The sequence below is a fragment of the Sphaeramia orbicularis genome, chromosome 13 (genome assembly GCF_902148855.1).
Source record: "Sphaeramia orbicularis chromosome 13, fSphaOr1.1, whole genome shotgun sequence".
NCBI classification, from domain to species: Eukaryota; Metazoa; Chordata; class Actinopteri; order Kurtiformes; family Apogonidae; genus Sphaeramia; species Sphaeramia orbicularis.
Genome location: NC_043969.1, coordinates 27,529,514 through 27,547,866, shown reverse-complemented (window position 1 = coordinate 27,547,866; position 18,353 = coordinate 27,529,514). Strand labels below are relative to the sequence as shown.

General features: G+C 38.6%; 2 protein-coding genes across 2 annotated transcripts; one reads left to right on the top strand and one right to left on the bottom strand.

Moving 5' to 3' along the window:
* The first annotated feature begins 1,353 nt into the window (after nucleotides 1-1,353).
* Nucleotides 1,354-12,436, top strand: slc1a5 (solute carrier family 1 member 5). The gene is made up of 8 exons (XM_030151890.1): nucleotides 1,354-2,001; nucleotides 6,902-6,944; nucleotides 7,048-7,116; nucleotides 7,215-7,381; nucleotides 8,145-8,378; nucleotides 8,514-8,708; nucleotides 8,883-9,017; nucleotides 9,488-12,436. Exons 1-8 carry the CDS (start codon nucleotides 1,484-1,486, stop codon nucleotides 9,726-9,728), a joined length of 1,602 nt encoding a protein of 533 aa, XP_030007750.1. The 5' UTR covers nucleotides 1,354-1,483; the 3' UTR covers nucleotides 9,729-12,436.
* Nucleotides 12,437-14,952: 2,516 nt separating this feature from the next.
* Nucleotides 14,953-18,293, bottom strand: fkrp (fukutin related protein). Its single transcript, XM_030151715.1, has 2 exons — nucleotides 17,911-18,293; nucleotides 14,953-17,616 (listed from the first exon to the last, which is right to left on the bottom strand). Exon 2 carries the CDS (start codon nucleotides 17,508-17,510, stop codon nucleotides 15,912-15,914), a length of 1,599 nt encoding a protein of 532 aa, XP_030007575.1. The 5' UTR covers nucleotides 17,511-17,616; nucleotides 17,911-18,293; the 3' UTR covers nucleotides 14,953-15,911.
* Nucleotides 18,294-18,353: the final 60 nt, after the last annotated feature.

The following is an 18,353-nucleotide window of genomic DNA, read 5'->3' as shown; positions in this document are numbered from 1 at the left end:
ATAAATAAATAAATAAAATAAAATCTAGTGGCCCTAATCCTCTTCTGTATTATTCCAACTTTATAGCCAACTGTACATGTTTTGCACGATATTCTAAAGGTAAAAAAAGGTTTAAAACACGATGGCAACGTCATAGTTTAATAGGTTGTTTGGACTCCTCAGTTGATGCATCCTCTAATGCACAGGTGTCAAACATGCGGCCCGGGGGCCAAATCCGGCCCATGGGATGAATTTGTGAAATGCAAAAATTACACTGAAGATATTAACAATAAAGGGTGTTAAAATCATTTTAGGTTATTTCAGTCTAAAAATAATCAGACCAGTAAAATACTATCATAATAACCTATAAATAATGAAAACTGTTTATTTTTCTCTTTGTTTTAGTGTAAAAAAGTTACATTACACAAGAATGTTTACATTTACAGACTAACCTTTATCAAAAAAATGTGAATATCTAAAATGCCTTAAGAGAAGTATGTGGAATTTTAATAATATTCTCCCTGTTATTTAATGTTTTGTGTATTTGTAGATCCACTGTGATCTTTAGGTTTTACATGTATAAACTAGAAGCACTCGGAGAGCGCAGACCTCCGCCAAGGCTGATCAGTGCCCCCCGCCCCGTGCCGCCCCCCCCCACGCCAAGGAGGTTATGTTTTTGCCAGGGTTTGTTTGTTTGTTTGTTTGTTTGTCTGTCTGTCTGTTTGTCTGTCCGTTAGTGTGCAACATAACTCAAAAAGTTATGGACAGATTTTGATGAAATTTTCAGGGTTTGTTGGAAATGGGCCCCCCCGTGGGCCCCCCCCACCCCCGATCATCACCAAAATTTAATCATTTCTTCCTTATCCCATTTCCAACAAACCCTGAAAATTTCATCAAAATCTGTCCATAACTTTTTGAGTTATGTTGCACACTAACGAACAGACAAACAGACAGACAGACAAACAAACAAACAAACCCTGGCAAAACATAACCTCCTTGGCGGAGGTAATGATAAACTATGGCGTAATATCGTTAACATTCCACTTATTTTACTAAAGAACTTTCCGGTTTTCATATTGTTTCATGTTATGTTCATGTACAGTTCATAGATGTAAACATTTTCATTACGGAATTTTAATTTTTTCACTCAAAAGTTATTATTATCTTCTTATTTATATTATTTTACTGGTCCGGCCCACTTTAGATCATATCAAGCTGTATGTGGCCCCTGAACTAACATGAGTTTGACACCCCTGCTCTAATGGAACATTTTCTTTTATTAGTGATTGACACATGTAATGCTCTCTGACTACGCCCTGCTCTTACGTCACGCGCTGGGGGTAGCCTCTCCTGGAAGGATAAGTAGCCACGCGCGCACCGGGCTGTGGATCAGTGTGCTTCATTTCCGTGTTGCAGAGTGTCTGTAACTGTTGGATCAACTACATCTATCACACCGACTGTAGCCTTTCAGGAAGTCGTTTTAGAGCCACTTTAACCGTGCGTAATGGCTGAGAAGATAGACATGGAGGAAGGGAAGACATCCAACGGAGAGGTGCACCTCAATGGACTGAACCACCAGAAGAGGAGTCCGGAACCCATGTCGGACCGGGTCAAGAGGATAGTGAAGGCCAACATGTTGGTGATTCTGACCGTGGCCGGGGTCATTGTTGGGGTTTTTATCGGGCTTGGTGTGCGCAATGCGACGCTTACCAGGACCCAGATTATCTACGTGGGTTTTCCCGGTGAGCTGCTCATCCGCCTATTAAAAATGATCATTATCCCCCTGGTGGTCTGCAGTCTGGTGTCCGGGGCGGCCAGCATTGACCCTAAAGCCCTGGGTAAGCTGGGGGGCTGGGCTATGCTCTTTTTCCTGGTCACCACACTCATCGCTTCGTCCATCGGGGTCGTGATGGCCTTCATCATAAACCCGGGTTCGGTGGCATCTAAACCCGTAGTGTCTGGCATTGACGACAACGTACCTGCCCCTAAAGAAGTGATTGACTCCTTTTTAGACTTAATCAGGTGAGTGAAAGTAAAAAAAACCCAACAAAACCACAGTGAGAAAACCACTGGTACTACTGTTGGTACTCATTGGCACAACTGGCGCGCGCCACCAGCCCCAGTTCTATACATGAACACGACAGGACCCTCTTGACCCTCTTACTTTATTTTATTTCCTTCAACAGAAAACAGCTGATTGTAAAGTTATAAGTGGCTAAAGGGAGTCCACGTTGTATTTACTGGCTGCCAAATTGTCAGTGTAGGTTGTCGCTCGGTGTGCTGTAATGACAACAGGAGTTGCATCAGCTTTGCCCCTGAGTATAGACAGTTCACTCCTTTATTAGAGGTGCACGGCCACAGAACCTGCCACACACTTTCTGAAATATTCCACACAGCGTTAAATGTGGTTTCGTGTAATTTCACAGGACACGTGACGGAAACTACTGTAGTAACAGTGTGATGGAACTGGGGGAAATTCCCTTTTGTCCACAGAATGAACACTGGATTGCTCTACTTTTACTCAAAATTACAGCTTTAAATGTTTTTAGATGATTCCAGCTCATAGTAAATACTAGGCCTCTAAGTTGGCAGGGTATTTTGGAAAGAACTTGGATTTATTATACACATGACATGTGGTCTCCTATTGTCAGCTGACTCCATATCCCTCTGCCATGCTGTAGGATCCAGAGCCCAACATGGGGGATCCTTGGTCTTTTTTTGTGCATAAGTGTATCAGCTCTTACCACAGTGCTGTAAGCATGTGTGGTTGAGTAACAGATGTCTTTTTTTATCCATGTGTCATATCCATGTGGCATTCTTTAGACACTTTTCAACATCATCATCTCTGGAAAGGAAGTGTTAAAATTAGCAGGAAGTTTTTAGTCTGAAACTGAAATAGTAAAATGCCACATTTGCATGCACTTATTTTTAAATAACAGAACTTACACAACAGGTCTCACCCAAACAGGTTTTTCTGATTTTCCTATTTTACACATAAAAACAGTTTAACCCTGGCGCATTACTCATCTGAGACAACAGCTACACACACATTGCGAAACAAAGGGCACGTGTTCTGAGTTGCCGTTCCTTGGATACTACCTCTAGCAGAGATTTAATAAAAAATGTTAATAGTAGAGTATCTGTTGAATAATCAGGAAATATCTTAGTTATCTTTTACCACAACCCATACTCGGCTCATTTGTCTGTTTTGAGAAATGCATTCTGTAAAACAAAGTAAGACAGACGGCTTGTTTTGACTAGGCACAATGTGCTTTACATATTTTTCCCAACCCTCCCCCACTGGGCACAGGTAGTTTTCTGGTAGTATTTTTTGTATAAATACACAAAGTAACTAGTTAAATTGCCTGTGATTTCATACATTTGTAACTCCAAAGTTTGTCTGGCTGGTTTTAACATTCTCCAGGGTGTTTACCATTACTTTCCATGAATTATGGTATTGTGTACTGTAAAAGCCAGAGTTTTCCACCCTCAGCCCCTCCTCCTCCCCTGTAGGGAATGTGACCAAGCCCTGGCAACACCTCGTAAGAACACTTCCTACTCCTCAGAGTCAGATTAGGCATTCAAAGGTAACAGCCCAAACCCAATCATTAATTTACTTCGTTAACATTATCATGTAACAGATGGTCTTACATAACATTACAGCACAATGTATGATAAAAACTAAAGACTATGGAGTATTTTATTTCTCTCTGTTTATAAATATCTGCTAATAATAGCATCTTTCCTTCTAGAAGTGCTCCAGTTTTTAAGAAATGTTCTCAAATGCAGTATTGCCCCATTGTCATCCAGGTTCATCTGGTAGACTGCCGTTTGCAGAAAAAAGCATAGGCTAGATTGTAATACTTAACTCGTGCACAGCACATGGCAGAGGCACATGTTTACACATTATCATTAGACAACAGGCAGACCCGTGTGCTTGATTAGAGCGTGTCCTGTTGTTGGTGTCCTATTGAGTTTTCACAACAAAGACTCGGGGACAGTGACTGAGGCGCTGTTCATCAAGACATAAAAACAGTAGTGGCTATTGTCTGCACATGTACATCTACTAATATCCACTTATAAACATATGGGCCAGATCAAGCTGTGACACACACAGGGACACATTTCATGTTCAGTAAACTGTGTTGAAAACTAAATAACTTATCTCCATGTATAATACATGTATGAATTGGTCTCAGTAAGTACTTTCACAAGACACATGTTATAATTTACAGAAATACAATTTTGGGGTAAAAATACTTAAATTACTGCTGTGTGACACGGGGACTTAAAATTAAAAAAATTGTTTCACTTTACACAAATGTACAAAACATGTTCTCATAAGAAATAGATACTAAATGAAACATAGTTCTTTAGCTATAATGTTAAACTAAAACTGTGATCAGTATTGGATAAAAATGTTTAAAGGATAAGTTTTTATGAATACAAATATGTTGTGACACAAGGACAGCAGTTTGTCACTTTGTTCAGTAGTCATAATAAAAGACTTTGTTGGAACTAAAACACTATAAATATGCTAATAAACTTTTATGTAACAACTGTATTACAACTGATGTGATATATACAGCTAATAGAGTATATTTGACAAATAATCTGAGTTTACATAATCTTTCTACATTGTACTATTCATACATGTATTAAACATGGAGGTAAGTTGTTTAGTTTTCAACACAGAGCTTATTGAACATGAAGTGTGTTACCGCTTGACCTGGCCCTGTTACATCTGCGCTGGCCTAGTATCATCAGGGTTAAATTTAGAGGCACTCTAAAGATCACTTTGAGGTGGTGGTAATTCATTGTCAACCCATTTTTTTGAAGAAAGTGAGGCCTCTGTGTTTACTATTGAATATCAAGATGCACAACATGTTCCTTCTAACATAAGGGAGCTGTAAAGAAATGCACAAAAAACATTAGCAGTTTCCTGTATAACAGTGGTTCTTAAATCAGGTCCTGGAGGACCCCTATCCTGCATGCTTTAGATATTTCCCTCTTCCAGCACACCTGTAAACCATTACGTTGTTATCAGGCTTCTGCAGAGTTTGGTGATGAGCTGATCATTAATTGAACCAGGTGTGCCGGAAGAAGAAATATCTAAAACATGCAGGACAGGGGTCCTCGAGGACCAGATTTGAGAACCACTGTTATATAACATGCATTACAGGGTTTGATGGTTTTGTAAGTGCTAGATATTGACAAATAATTCTGTTCTTTATTTTTGGCTAAATAATAGTCAAGTCTAACTCATGTATGTAGCGAAAAATCACATATCGTAACATATGGTTAGCGTAAAATAACATTTATTTAGTCATTCAGCTAAAACAGAATTAGAGTATATGACTTCATATTTAATATTAACACATACATTTAATGAACATATGTTATTGTCCTGTTTTGTGTTGGAAAACCCTACATTCAGGAAGTAGTGAATATAGAAACAACAATAGAGAAGGGAAGTAAACCTCTTTGTCAAACAGTTTTAAATGGTGATGCAGGTGCAAAGCAGGATATGAATGTTTATATCAGGTTGCAGCTACTGCCTTTTTATCTACAGACGAAGCTAAAGAAGAAATGTGGAAATATCTTACTCTTTACAGCAAACCATACTCTGCTCATTCAGATGCTTTAAAGTTATAATACAATACATACTGTTAGACAAATCAAGATATAGGCCTATATATCGTTGTGACTTTTGCACACAGGTGGTAGTCTGGTAATGCTGTAAGTAATTAGTTGTATTTTCTCAGAATCCAGTAATGAACGTATTTCTGCTACCATCCACTGTGACTGTAGAATAGGGGTAAAACTTTCTGGTTTGCATGATTAGTCTTATTTTTTCATATAAATCACACTCTTATTGTGCAGTTACAAGTACAGTTGCTGTTGGAGAACTGTATCAGTCATCCAGTTATTCCAGAGGAGTACATCCTGTAAACCAGACTGATTTGCGTTAATTTTGTGCCGTTACAAAACCGTTTCAAGGTTTTGTGCGCCTGCATTGAACATTCCTCTGAGTGTTTAGCCTGGCTTTCTACGAATTATATACGAAATATGTGTACTGCAAAAGCACCATTTTTTTCTGACTCCAGCCCACAGTTGTTATTGTATTGCCGTTCAAGAAAAGTTATGAGTCGTGTGACTATATTTAAATACACAATATTAAAGTAATGTTTGCCTTAAAACATGACAAGTTTGTTCTTTTGGTGAATGCTATCACACACTGTCACAACAGTCACATGATGTTTAATCCCAATATGGTATGGTTTGCAGTGAAAGGGACTGAATGACTAGGAAAAAGAGCTTGTGAAGTTAATTCCTTATTACTCTAAATCCATTAGAGACAACTGAGTACAGAGGGTAATGAGGACGCATGGGTTTCATGAGTTCTTGGGAGGTTTAATATGCCTGTGGGCCTATGTACCAACATAAATGTGTTAGAATGTACTTATTAGTAGAGAATGGCCAAACACAGTAATTAGAATTGGGGCAGGAAGAAAAAATGGGATTAATGGTTAAACTCTCTCAGCTATTTCCACATGATCAGCCTTGTGATTCTGTCTTTTTGAACATTCACTGACACTCAGAGCAACCCCTCTGTTGTTAGATCCCTGCAGAATATTATTAAAAAGTAAATCTGTGACCCGTGGCTCCTTTGCGTTTTTGTTTGAAACTCTCCTCTGTGGTGTGTAAACGTCCCAGGGATCATCAGAAATATTTAATTGCTCGATGGAAGTCAGTTTGTGATTTGACTGACTCTTTCCTGTATGTAACTGGCCTGTGTCTGTTTTTGCACTTTTGCATGCAGAATAAAAAATAACTGAACAAAACCTATAGTTAAACATATGTTTTTTTTGTTCTGAATTCAGTTTCCAAATGTATAATTTCTCCCTTTGTTTGTCCACAGAAATATCTTTCCCTCCAATTTGGTATCTGCTGCCTTTCAGTCAGTAAGTACAGTACCTTAATTCCACAGTATGGTTTTATACAAGTATTGGAAAACATTCCACAATCTGGACCAGTACACTGAAGTAGCAAACTTTTTTTTCTCAGTATGCAACTAGTTACAAGCTGGTCACAAAGAACGGCACTGATGGAATGCCTAACATCACAGTGGAGAAGGTGAGCATTGTAAAGGCCCCCATACATTGTAATGTTGCTGAAGTAATGTCATCTGTGTGTCCTGACTAAGACTTTCATGTATATCTGGGTGTTTGTAGGTGCCATTTGGAACAGATCAGGATGGCATGAATATTCTAGGTCTGGTGGTGTTTGCCATCGTATTTGGTGTGGCCCTGAGGAAGTTAGGAGAGGAAGGAGAGATCCTCATCAAGTTCTTTAACTCCTTCAATGAGGCCACCATGGTGCTGGTGTCCTGGATCATGTGGTAAGGGAGACTCACGCATCTCTGGGTTATGAAGGCAGTGTTATGAAACCCTGTGATCACCCTGTGTTTGATTTATCTCATATTAGATCGGTTTGTTTGTGTGTTTCATCACTTAAAGGAGTGATATTTAGCTTTTTTAAAATGGAATTACGCATTTTAAAACATTTCCCTGTGGTCTACATAAACTGTAAATGCTATGCTTGGGTCTGAATTCTTCATTAATTCAACTCCACAGATCCATCTTCAACCCTATTTCTGAGTAATGACACCAGAAAGGTCATTTTGAGCGCTGGACCTTTAAATGCAAATGAGCCACTTCACACTGCACCCCCTCCAGGTTGTTGGCTGTGCTGCTCTGTCCCATTTAGCCACTTGTGTTTGTTAATACAACCAACAACTGAACATTTTAGCTAATCGGTTCGAAGTTTGGACATATTTTCAGTATGGACTACACCCGCTGCTGCTAAGAAACAATTATGCCATACTCGGAAAAATGTTCGTCAGAAGTCTTGATCTTATATGTGCAAATGTCATGACATAACTAGTTATAGACATAACAAATTAAGCAGGAATTAAAACAGGTCATAGAAATCCACCAGATTTTTGCCAAAATGAATATAAAGTTAGCTTTGCAGCACCTGGAGGGTTCAAATTCAAAGTTTTTGAACTATTAGGATTCAAATACACAAATAAATGTACTAAAGACCAATTAAAGATAGTTTCTCAAAATATGACCCCTTTAACTCTTGCCTCCCTTTCATAGGTATGCTCCTATTGGTATAATGTTCCTTGTTGCTGGTAAGATTGTTGAGATGGAGGACGTTGGCACATTGTTTGCCAGTTTGGGAAAATACATAGCCTGCTGTATCATTGGGCATGCCATCCACGGATTTCTTGTGCTACCTGCCATCTACTTCATCATTACAAGAAAGAACCCATACACCTTCCTCTGGGGGATATTCACAGCTCTGGCAACAGCTTTTGGAACAAGCTCTAGGTAAGAAAACGACTTCTCTAACACAAACTTGTTTATTTCACTGTTTGTTGCCAATACCAAGATTTTCCTGCCCCTCAACAAACACATTTCACACTCAAACACACAAGTAAACATCCCCCGTTCTTTGTTTGTTAGCTCTGCCACCCTGCCCCTGATGATGAAATGTGTGGAGGAGAACAATGGCGTTTCCAAGCACATCAGCCGTTTTATCCTCCCCATCGGAGCAACAGTCAACATGGACGGAGCTGCTCTCTTCCAGTGTGTGGCTGCAGTCTTCATTGCTCAACTAAACAACGCTTCTCTCAACTTCATCCAAGTCATTACGATCCTGTAAGCTCCAAAGACACACACAAGTTAAATACTATATCCACGAAATAGCCTCACTTATGAAGTGCAAGAACATGACAGTAATTGATATTGGATTCTGTTCATTTTTGTACTGTCTAATAGATTATTTGTGAATGATCGGTGTCTGTAACTGAATTTTCTATCCAATCCTATCAGTGTCACAGCGACAGCTTCCAGTGTTGGAGCAGCAGGTATTCCTGCTGGAGGTGTGTTGACTTTAGCCATCATCCTGGAGGCAGTAGGGTTACCCACCAATGACATCTCACTCATTCTTGCTGTTGACTGGCTTGTGTGAGTATATATTCATGTTTAATAGAGCAGAACGCTTAATGACATGTTTATCTGAAATCCTGATATGTTTTGGACCACTGATGATGACAAGATGAAATGGATGTTTAGTTCAAATGTATATAAATTAGCATTATTTGTTTGTAAAGCCTGGAAAAAGCGGCAGATGTGTTTGTTTAAATAGGTCAGTACATTGTCTTGTTTATATCTATTGCGCCTATTGTCTGGTATTTGGTCTTTGGTTTGTATTTTTGGTGTCTTATAAGGGCTGGGCATATTTTTATGCAGGACGCAATAATAAAAATTCAATCATTCACTCAAATAAGAGGTGTGGTACATTTGAGAAGTATCCCACTCTAACTTTGACGCCTTGAAATTTTCCAACATACAAAATGTCCAAATTTGCTGCATCAGACTGTTGATTAAATATCATCATGTTAAAATTGCATGCCTTTTATTTCTCTCTTTGTCAGTGACCGTACGTGCACAGTGCTGAATGTGGAGGGCGATGCCTTCGGAGCTGGACTCCTGCAGTTCTTTGTCGACCGCACATCTAAAAAAGAAGACGGACCTGAGCTGAGTGAAGTGAAGATGGAGGGGGACCTGTCGGCTGCTGCACCGGAAAACTCGCCTCTCATTGAGAAACGAGGTGGGGGGGACAGTGCAGAAGGTGCCAACAAAGCACTGTCTAGTGAAAACGAGTCTGTCATGTAAACTGACTTCACCCCATCTGTGACCCACAGTGACACTTACTTGACTCTTCCCAAGCTGAAATCTGAGGTTCTGTCACCCCCTGGTTATTTTTTTGTCTGCTCTGAAGGAAAGAATGCATTAAGAGAGGATGGATTTGCACATCACCCTCCAAGGGAGTTAAAAAAAAAAATCGAGGGGGAAATGAACATCCATGTTATGCACAGTGATGTTTCCTATCCTTTTTTTTCCCTTTTTGAGGGACAGTAATGGTACATGAGCATGACTGCTGTATTGTCTCTGTCTTAATACTCCACTTGGCTGGTCCTCATCAATTTTTAAAGTCAGAATGGAATTACCAGTGCACTGCATTGTACATGTTACACAGTCAGATGTTGTAATGTTACAAATAATAGGAAATGCTACATTTATTTATTAGGGATGTGTCAATATTTTGGTATCAGTAAATATCGGACATATTGACAAATAAGATGACATTCACTGATCACCATGGCTGATTTTATATTAAGGGTGTCTCATAAATTTGTATGAATGAATTAGTGCTCGTTCAAAGATGGGGTTGTAAAGAGCTGAATGACTTGGTGTTTAATTTTAATATTAGGAACATTTTTTGGTTTCCCTGGTGCAAAACGGGGAAAAACAGCAAAAACAGAAGTAACAAAATTGGCTTCATCCATCTGATATATTGTTAAACCTTTGTATTGACCCAGAATTTCACAATCCATGCATCCATTTATCGTGAATCTCAATTGACACCCTGGCAGAATTTACAGATTAAATTGGTGTTAACCATATTTTTACATTTTACAGTGATTAATTTAACGTTTCCTGACTTAAAAAGTTGAAGAGGACCGCATTTCAGGGTAAAGCAGTGAGCTTGCTGCCCTTGGTGCATTAGCCAGACAGTCTTCTTTGATTTTTCTACTGAAGACAGGTGTGTAATATAGCGATCAATTTCTGCGGATTTCAGTCGTTTGTAGAAGATAGGAAATGGATACTTTTTATATGCTTTAAGTACAATGAACATACAATGGTTGTGCATTTTAGTTGATATTATTATGGTTAGTCATGACATTTTGTTCATAACAATGCCTCATTTTAGGTCCTAGTTAAAGCTACAGTTGTAGTTGAATATTATTCCGTTAACTGCATGAATGGCCATGAAAATGTATGACAAAATGCACAAACCTGCTTTCTTTTTTTTTTTTTTTATAAATTTTTTTTTTGGGGGGGGGGGTATGATTTTTTCTGTGGAGAATCCTGCCAGTGGTTCTCTTATGCACAATGCCTTTCTTGTGAGGAGAAGGAACTGAATTGTAAAACCTTGTTACTAAGATTTTATTATATTTATACCTCTAAGCACACCAAATGAAATGTTACCCACCTTCCTAAAGCTGAATGAAGGAAATTCATCTCAAGGACTCAATATGTCGACATGCATGGACACACTCCAGATACTGTAGTTTGCCAGGAATTTCTTCAATGGTATATGCAATTTAACCTCAGGTTTAAATATCGCTTGAAGACTATGCTGAACTGCTCTTTAACACTCTTCTTGAGACCAAAAATCACACCAGCACTACAAACAGGAACTAAATCATTGAACCTCTAATGACTCTGAATGATATTTCATGGGAGATGCATTTTTTATTTTTATTTTTTAAATATTGGTTAATGTCAGTCCCAGCTTCGCACAACTTGGTTTTAAAGCACATTCTGTAACAATGTGTTGTTGATGTTGGATGTAATTGTCATTGTATTGCTATGTCTACAGGTATCCTGTAAGTAAGCTCTACAAAGATGCCTCCATTGTTAAAAATATCCTTGGACCTCAGTATCATTCTGTTGAGTTCTAAACACCTACATAACTAAGTGAAAAGCTAAGTGTTTCATCCTCAGTGAAGGATTTAACTACACAAAACGTGACAATACTAGATATATTTAGCTTTAGCACTACTTTTATGATGTTCCCTATAATAATTTTGTTACAATCCATATTTATTTAGTGAAAATACAAAGAATTTCAAGAATTTAAAGATATTTTTACAGTTTAGTAATTTCAGATTCTCTTATGATAACTTGATTATTTTATTTTTAATGTTGAGTCGTTATTGGTCTTATTTTCAACTTGTTTTTAGACTGTGTCAGGGTACTTCCATTTGGGGTCTGTCTTTTGCAGTAACACAATGGGCATTTGAGACTTTGAATCTCTACATTTTGAGATTTTTGGAGTACTTGTAGTGTAGGAGCGATGAGATGAATTATATAATACTGTACCTTAGAAAGATACTATTTTCTAATGCAACATATATATGGTGAAATGTAACGTTGCACTATCCAGCTTTTATTTGAAAATAAGCCTTCCATCCATATCATCAAATGACTGGGCCAGCTGCTTACTTTGCAGGTTTTTATAATTTCCTCAGTCTTATGTAATGTTATCTTGTACTTATCACACTCAAATGACAACACTTACTATGTTTCAGTCTCTGTGATGTTTATTTGGTGGAAGGTTGTAAAGATCTTATCATTCCTTTCTAAGAATATTCATGTCTTTATGGTTCAGTCATAGGAATTGTGGTGTGTGTACTGGTATGCGTATGGAGGCGAAAACGATTTATTTTGGTAGGGCTTTGTTACAGAGTTGTTTCTTGGTTTCAGTCAGAAAATACTGTCCATAGGTTTAAACAATAAAGGCCTTTTTTTATTACGTGCTGTGCCTCTTGTGATATTTTCCCTCTTTCCCAAAAGAGTGACTGTAAATAATGGTGTAAATTAGTCTAAAGCAGGGGTGTTAAACTCATTTTAGTTCAGGTTACACACTCAGCTCAATATGATCTGAAGTGGACCGGACCACTAAACTTATAATAATATCTAAATAATGTCAACTCCAAACTTTTCTCTATGTTCAAGAATTAAAAAAAACTAAAATAACATTTGAAAAATATCTACATCTACAAACTACCTTTCAAAAAAAATGTGAATAACATGAAAAAAGTGGAATTTGTTTAGAAAAATAAGGGCAATTTTAACAATACTACGTCTCAGTTTATCATTTATACATGTACATTACAAGCTGCAGATCACAGTGGATCTACAAATACACAAAACATTTAGTAACAGGCAGAATATTGTTAATATTACACTTACTTCTCTTAAGGCATTTCAGGTTGTCCATATTTGTTCAAGTTATTCACATTTTTTTGGGAAAGAATAGTTTGTAAATGTAAACATGTTCATGTAATTTTACTTTAAATTACTTTTAATTTAATTAGCTATTAAATTAAATTAAATTAAATTGGTTATTATGATAGTATTTTACAGGTTCAACCCACTTGAGATTGAATTGGGATTTATGTGGAACCTGAACGAAAGTAATTGTTAGTATCTTTAGTGGATTTTTGTATTTCCCAAATTCATCCCACAGGCCGGATTGAACCTGTAACAGGTGTTGTGCCAAGGTACGTATCCCTGTTCAGAATTGTTTCCCCTGGCCTCTAATTTCGATTTTTTATCTCATGATTATGACTTGTTATCTCTTAATTATGACTTTTTTGCTCAAAATTTCAACTTTTCATCTCATAATTTAGATATTTTTTTATGTCATAATTATGACTTTATCTTATAATTTAAACATTTTATCATTATTTTGACTTTCATCTCATAATTATGACTTGTCTCAATTTCAAGTTTTTATCTCATAATTTCGACATTTTATCTCATTTCAACTTTTTTTAATCTCATAATTATGACTTTTTATCTCTTAATTATGACTTTTTTTCCTCATAATTTCAAGTTTTTATCTCATAATTATGACTTTTTATGCCATAATTATGACTTACCAAGAGGATATTTCTTTCAGTGGCAGAAACAGGCTCTCCATTTCCACCACTGAAAAAAAAAATATCCCCATGGAAAGTCATAATTATGAGATAAAAAAATGTTTAATTATGCTCCTGCGACCAGGGGAAACATTTCTGAGCAGGGATGCATACCTTGGTACAACACCTGTTTTGGCCATAATACACCATTGCATTACATAACACCATAATGCAACCCCTATAGATAGACAAAAATAAGTCCACATAGTCTTTTGGTGGTATGGATGATCATCTGACCACCAGGGTATATACACACAGTTCATCCCTTGTTAATCTAAAGGAATGTAAACACTCATCAAGGAATATACATGATGTGTGGTATTATCAGGTAAAAACTAGCGCTTCTTTAATACACAGCAGTAGTTCTGAGTGAGTGAACGTGTCCAGGAACTAGGTGTAGATCACTGTACTGGTTTATGACGACAAGCAGCTGCATTCCTCCCACATTACTGTTTGTCCTGTTGTAAAATTCTTCGCCCCTGGGGATCCTGCCATATGGTCGGAACACTCCCTCAATGTTACAGTAAACATACCTCAGTGCAAAAGGCCCAGAGGCTGCTCAGGAAGTATCATGTTGGGTTTTGTCTGTCATCTAGTGTTCAAATGTGGCAACTACATTTGCAGCAAATCTGCACTGTCCTAATAACACAGGGTGTCCACAAAGTCTCTTACTACAAAAACAGTTGATGATATATGTTAATCAGATTTGTTCTATGTACTCAATGGTTATCAAAGTTTTTAATCACATTGTCTGATTATGTGTAATTAAATTACTGGTCCATTTTCTTCAATGGGAGATCAATTACTGCAAATGTTAACCGTGACCTTTTGACTGAATATGTAGCACCACAACCAGATGACCTTCAACCAACCATCATTCATTTTCCAGGTAGATGGTTCACCAACACATTAGGGACTGCATGTTAATGGGTTCCTAAATCAAACATTTCCAAACTGGTGGATTGGAAGGGATGGCCCAATTCTCTGGACACCTCATCCACCAGATATTACTGCCCTGGATTTGTCTCTGTGGGGTTATGTTAAAGATACTGTGTTTCAAGCAGACACAGGACAACTGATCACTGATGCCATTGCCACCATTAATGAGGCTATGCTACAGCCAACATGCCAAGAAGTTCAGTACTGTCTTTATGTGCTTCATGCAACCGATGGTGCCCATATAGAGGTGTATTAAATGAGGCAAAAAAAAAAAAGAAGTTAAATATCTATTTTTCATTTTGTAGTATTTTCCACACATTTGTCTATTTATTTGCTTTTGTAATAAATTTCTTAAATTGTAAAGAGACTTTATAGACACCCTGTATATGAACAGATGAAGACACAGAATTGCTTTATTTTATTCTTTTTTTATGAAATGACCTGACATCTCAACACATCACACACAAGCAACAACATCACCACAAGGAAACATGTTACTCTGAAGACATGGTGTGAAAAAACTGCCACTCAATTCAGAAGCAGATTTTTTCTCCACCTGACTGAATTACAGGGCTGTGAGGCCATGGTAGAGGTATGTGCTCTTCAGGTTCCCCTTCTGGGTCCTATATGCTTTCTTTGAGTAATACAATGACAAGACTATTACATTTCACTTAGTTAAGATGAAGAGCTTTGCAGTAACATGTAACTGAGCTTAATATTCTTTGATGAAGGCTAATATAGCAACATTTGTTGCTTTTCTGCTGCTGAAAAAATAATACATCTACTTATCATGCTACCAAATGGCATTAATGGCAGTATTTTTCATTCATTAACTGTGTAGACCTGAAAATGAAACAAATTAGTGCAAAACAATGCAACACAATCAAACATTTACAAATCACCCTACACAAAATTCACAACATCATTTTGTACAATACCTTAAATCCTGCTTAAGATAATGTACACTGTCTGAATATTCATATTATTTAAGTTACTTGTATTACAGCAGTATATTGCGTTGGATAACACAAAGGCATTGTGCACAATATAACACCAGTCTTTCACACCTCTTGAGTAAGTAGGACTCAAAGCAAGTGTTTATGCATTTTGTGTTTTTTTTTTTTTAAATCATCCATGCCCCTTGTAACTAAAACTGCCCTGCCGTAAAGAACAGTCCTTTTCTCCAAAATAATGGTACCAAGATAGGAAAAACAGCTCACATAGCTCTGTTAAATCTCAAAAGCGAATGGCACTGCATTATTTAGTAGATGTCATGTTATTGGCTGTTTCTGAGGCAAGACTCTCATTGTGTAAGGTTCAAATAAAATTACATCACATAACTGATTACGAGTCTCTCCATCTGTTTTCATAATTTGCTTCTGTCCAATCTTTTCTTGGCTGGATTGGGGTACTGAGGGTTCTCAATCACCCCTTCTCCAAACTTCAGCTCCAAAAAGGCGCGGTGATTGTTAGGGCCGTAGGCAGTGATTCCACCAAAAGTCATGGGTACTAGTGGCTGCAGGAAGTGCTCTGGGAACTCCACATCTTGTTTGTGCTCTGTCCACGTGTCTTTTGTCATGACGCCATTACGTGGGTAAAATGGCCACAGGTCAACGTGTAGGTGGTTGGCCTCACTGTACTGGACTCTGAAAAAGTCTCCCTCCACCGCCCGCTCCCAGACATAACCATTAGCATCCACCAGAGAGCCTGAGTCCAAGTTCTTCAGGTGATCACAGTTGGGTATATCCTCCAGGTAGATGCCAAGGTCTACGTCATAATCCCATGGAATGATGTCCTGATGGCGAACAGCTCCCAGAAGGGTTCCCCCCTCTAGCCAGTAACGGACACCTGAGCTTTCCAGAATATTAATGACATACTTGGTAGTTTCTCTGAGTGCCCTCAGACAGCAAGGTGGTGTCCACCGATCCAGGTACAGGTAGTCTGGAGTATCATCGTGTACTGTGCCAAAGCACCGTGGTGTCTCCTTACTGCAGCCAAACCACTGCTCTTTACCATCAGGCAGCAAGATACGTTTTAGACCAAAGCTCCTCATTAGCTTTCCAGTGGCTTCCTTTAGTCGAGTGTCAGCCTTCCACTGGTTGTGAGCCGAGCTGAAGAGGGGACGGTGGTTTGCTGAGAAACAGGGGCTCTCCAACAACTTGACCTTCCAGCCTCTCAGTGCAGTCTGTACAAAAAGTGATGAGAAGAGGGGTCGCCCTAGAGGGACAGAGAGGTTAAAGAGGTCCTCGGTGCGGATAAGAACCACAGCATCTCCCTGTAAAGCTGTGCATACACTTCCGCTGCTACCAGATGTAGCAGGTGAGTATGTGGCTGTCCACTCTCTGAGATTCACCCGCAAGTGGAGACACTGCACTGCTGACCGAGCCAATACTGGTGCAGCTACCAGCCTCACAGGCCCCCCACCTTCACCCTCCAGCTCTCTGATCAACCTCTCAATTGCTCTAGGTTGTTCAAGCTCCACACCATCAGGCACTAGAAGCACAAACTCTGTCTGGATGTGAAATTCTGGCCTGTGAGCTTGTGGTGGCTGATCAGGACTGGGGGAGAGCAACAGAAGTCGAGCCCCATCTGGAAGTGTTAAAGGAGGGTAAGGAGATGTGTCAGCAACAGCCAAGAAGGGGAGTTCCGGTCTCTGGTGAAGAAAGGAATTAGCCACATCCCCAACATAATTCTCAAAATTTTCAAACTCCCGAACAAGTATAGTCACACGAGGGCCACGGCTGTGTCCTTCTACACCAGCTACTCCTGGTTCACCTCCAGGCCCTACAAGTAACCCAAGACCTCCTCCCAGACTTGAAGCTGGTAGGGCAGCCCTCCTGGTGCCCCTCCCAAGTTCCTTCCTCTTCTCCATCATCTGCTGTTGTGCACGAGACACATAGTAGAGAATCAGGAGGTTGAGAATAATGGCTCCTGTCAACAGGCCTTGGCAAAAACTGATCCGCATTTTTTCCCCTTGCCAATTTGTCCACACAGTTGAAAAAAGGTCTAAAGTTTGATTTAGGAATTGAAGTTGATCTCAAGTCCCCATTTTTGTGGTACATCAAGACAAGCTGTAAAAGACAAGATTAAAAAATACTATGAGTTATGTAAGAACCATTACTCACATAGTCAAGGCACCAGAACATTAACATAAAAAGCAGTTCAATTCTGTATTAAATGCTAAAGTACTTGAAAGGCATAATAAATTCCTTTAAATGTGGAATAATAGCACTATTTGCAATCCTACTCTTTTAATTAATAGGTCCATTCAATGTATATTCCAAACCCAACCCCTGTATATACTGTAGTGGCTAACTGCATAACCAATCAATAACAACTGTCTGCTAAAATGCAAGGCTACTCACCTTGTTTTGGACTTAAAATTCTCCAAAAGACAAACACATGCTACACGCAGACGACCAAATCACCCATAAGCCATGTTCTAAAACAGCTTTAGAAATATCAAGTTCATGAATCTTGTCTTATTACATTTTTGATTCATTATGGATTATTTCAGCCAGAGCAGCAAAACTGGATCAAACAGCTGCAGAAAACACACCGATTACTCCACATTGTTAACTAATATGTGAGAGAATCTCACTTGAGTCGAGTGTCCAACAATTTAAAATCCATTGACGTGTTAATGCACAAAAACTGCTTCAAAATAATTCATTTAAATTAGCTTCACAACCAAGAATCCGGTCTACGATAATTCACATCAGCTAGCTTTCACGCTGACTAGCGGTGATGCTAGCTGCAACCAAATCATTTCCGGTAGCATCTTTTTCAGAATAAAAGCCCAGTTTCT

Coding starts and splice junctions, on each gene's coding strand:
- slc1a5 (XM_030151890.1), top strand. CDS start 1,484: ATGGCTGAGAAGATAGACATGGAGGAAGGGAAGACATCCAACGGAGAG. Junction 7,382..8,144: donor CTGGTGTCCTGGATCATGTG/GTAAGGGAGACT, acceptor TCCCTTTCATAG/GTATGCTCCTATTGGTATAA. Junction 9,018..9,487: donor CTTGCTGTTGACTGGCTTGT/GTGAGTATATAT, acceptor TCTCTTTGTCAG/TGACCGTACGTGCACAGTGC.
- fkrp (XM_030151715.1), bottom strand. CDS start 17,510: ATGCGGATCAGTTTTTGCCAAGGCCTGTTGACAGGAGCCATTATTCTC.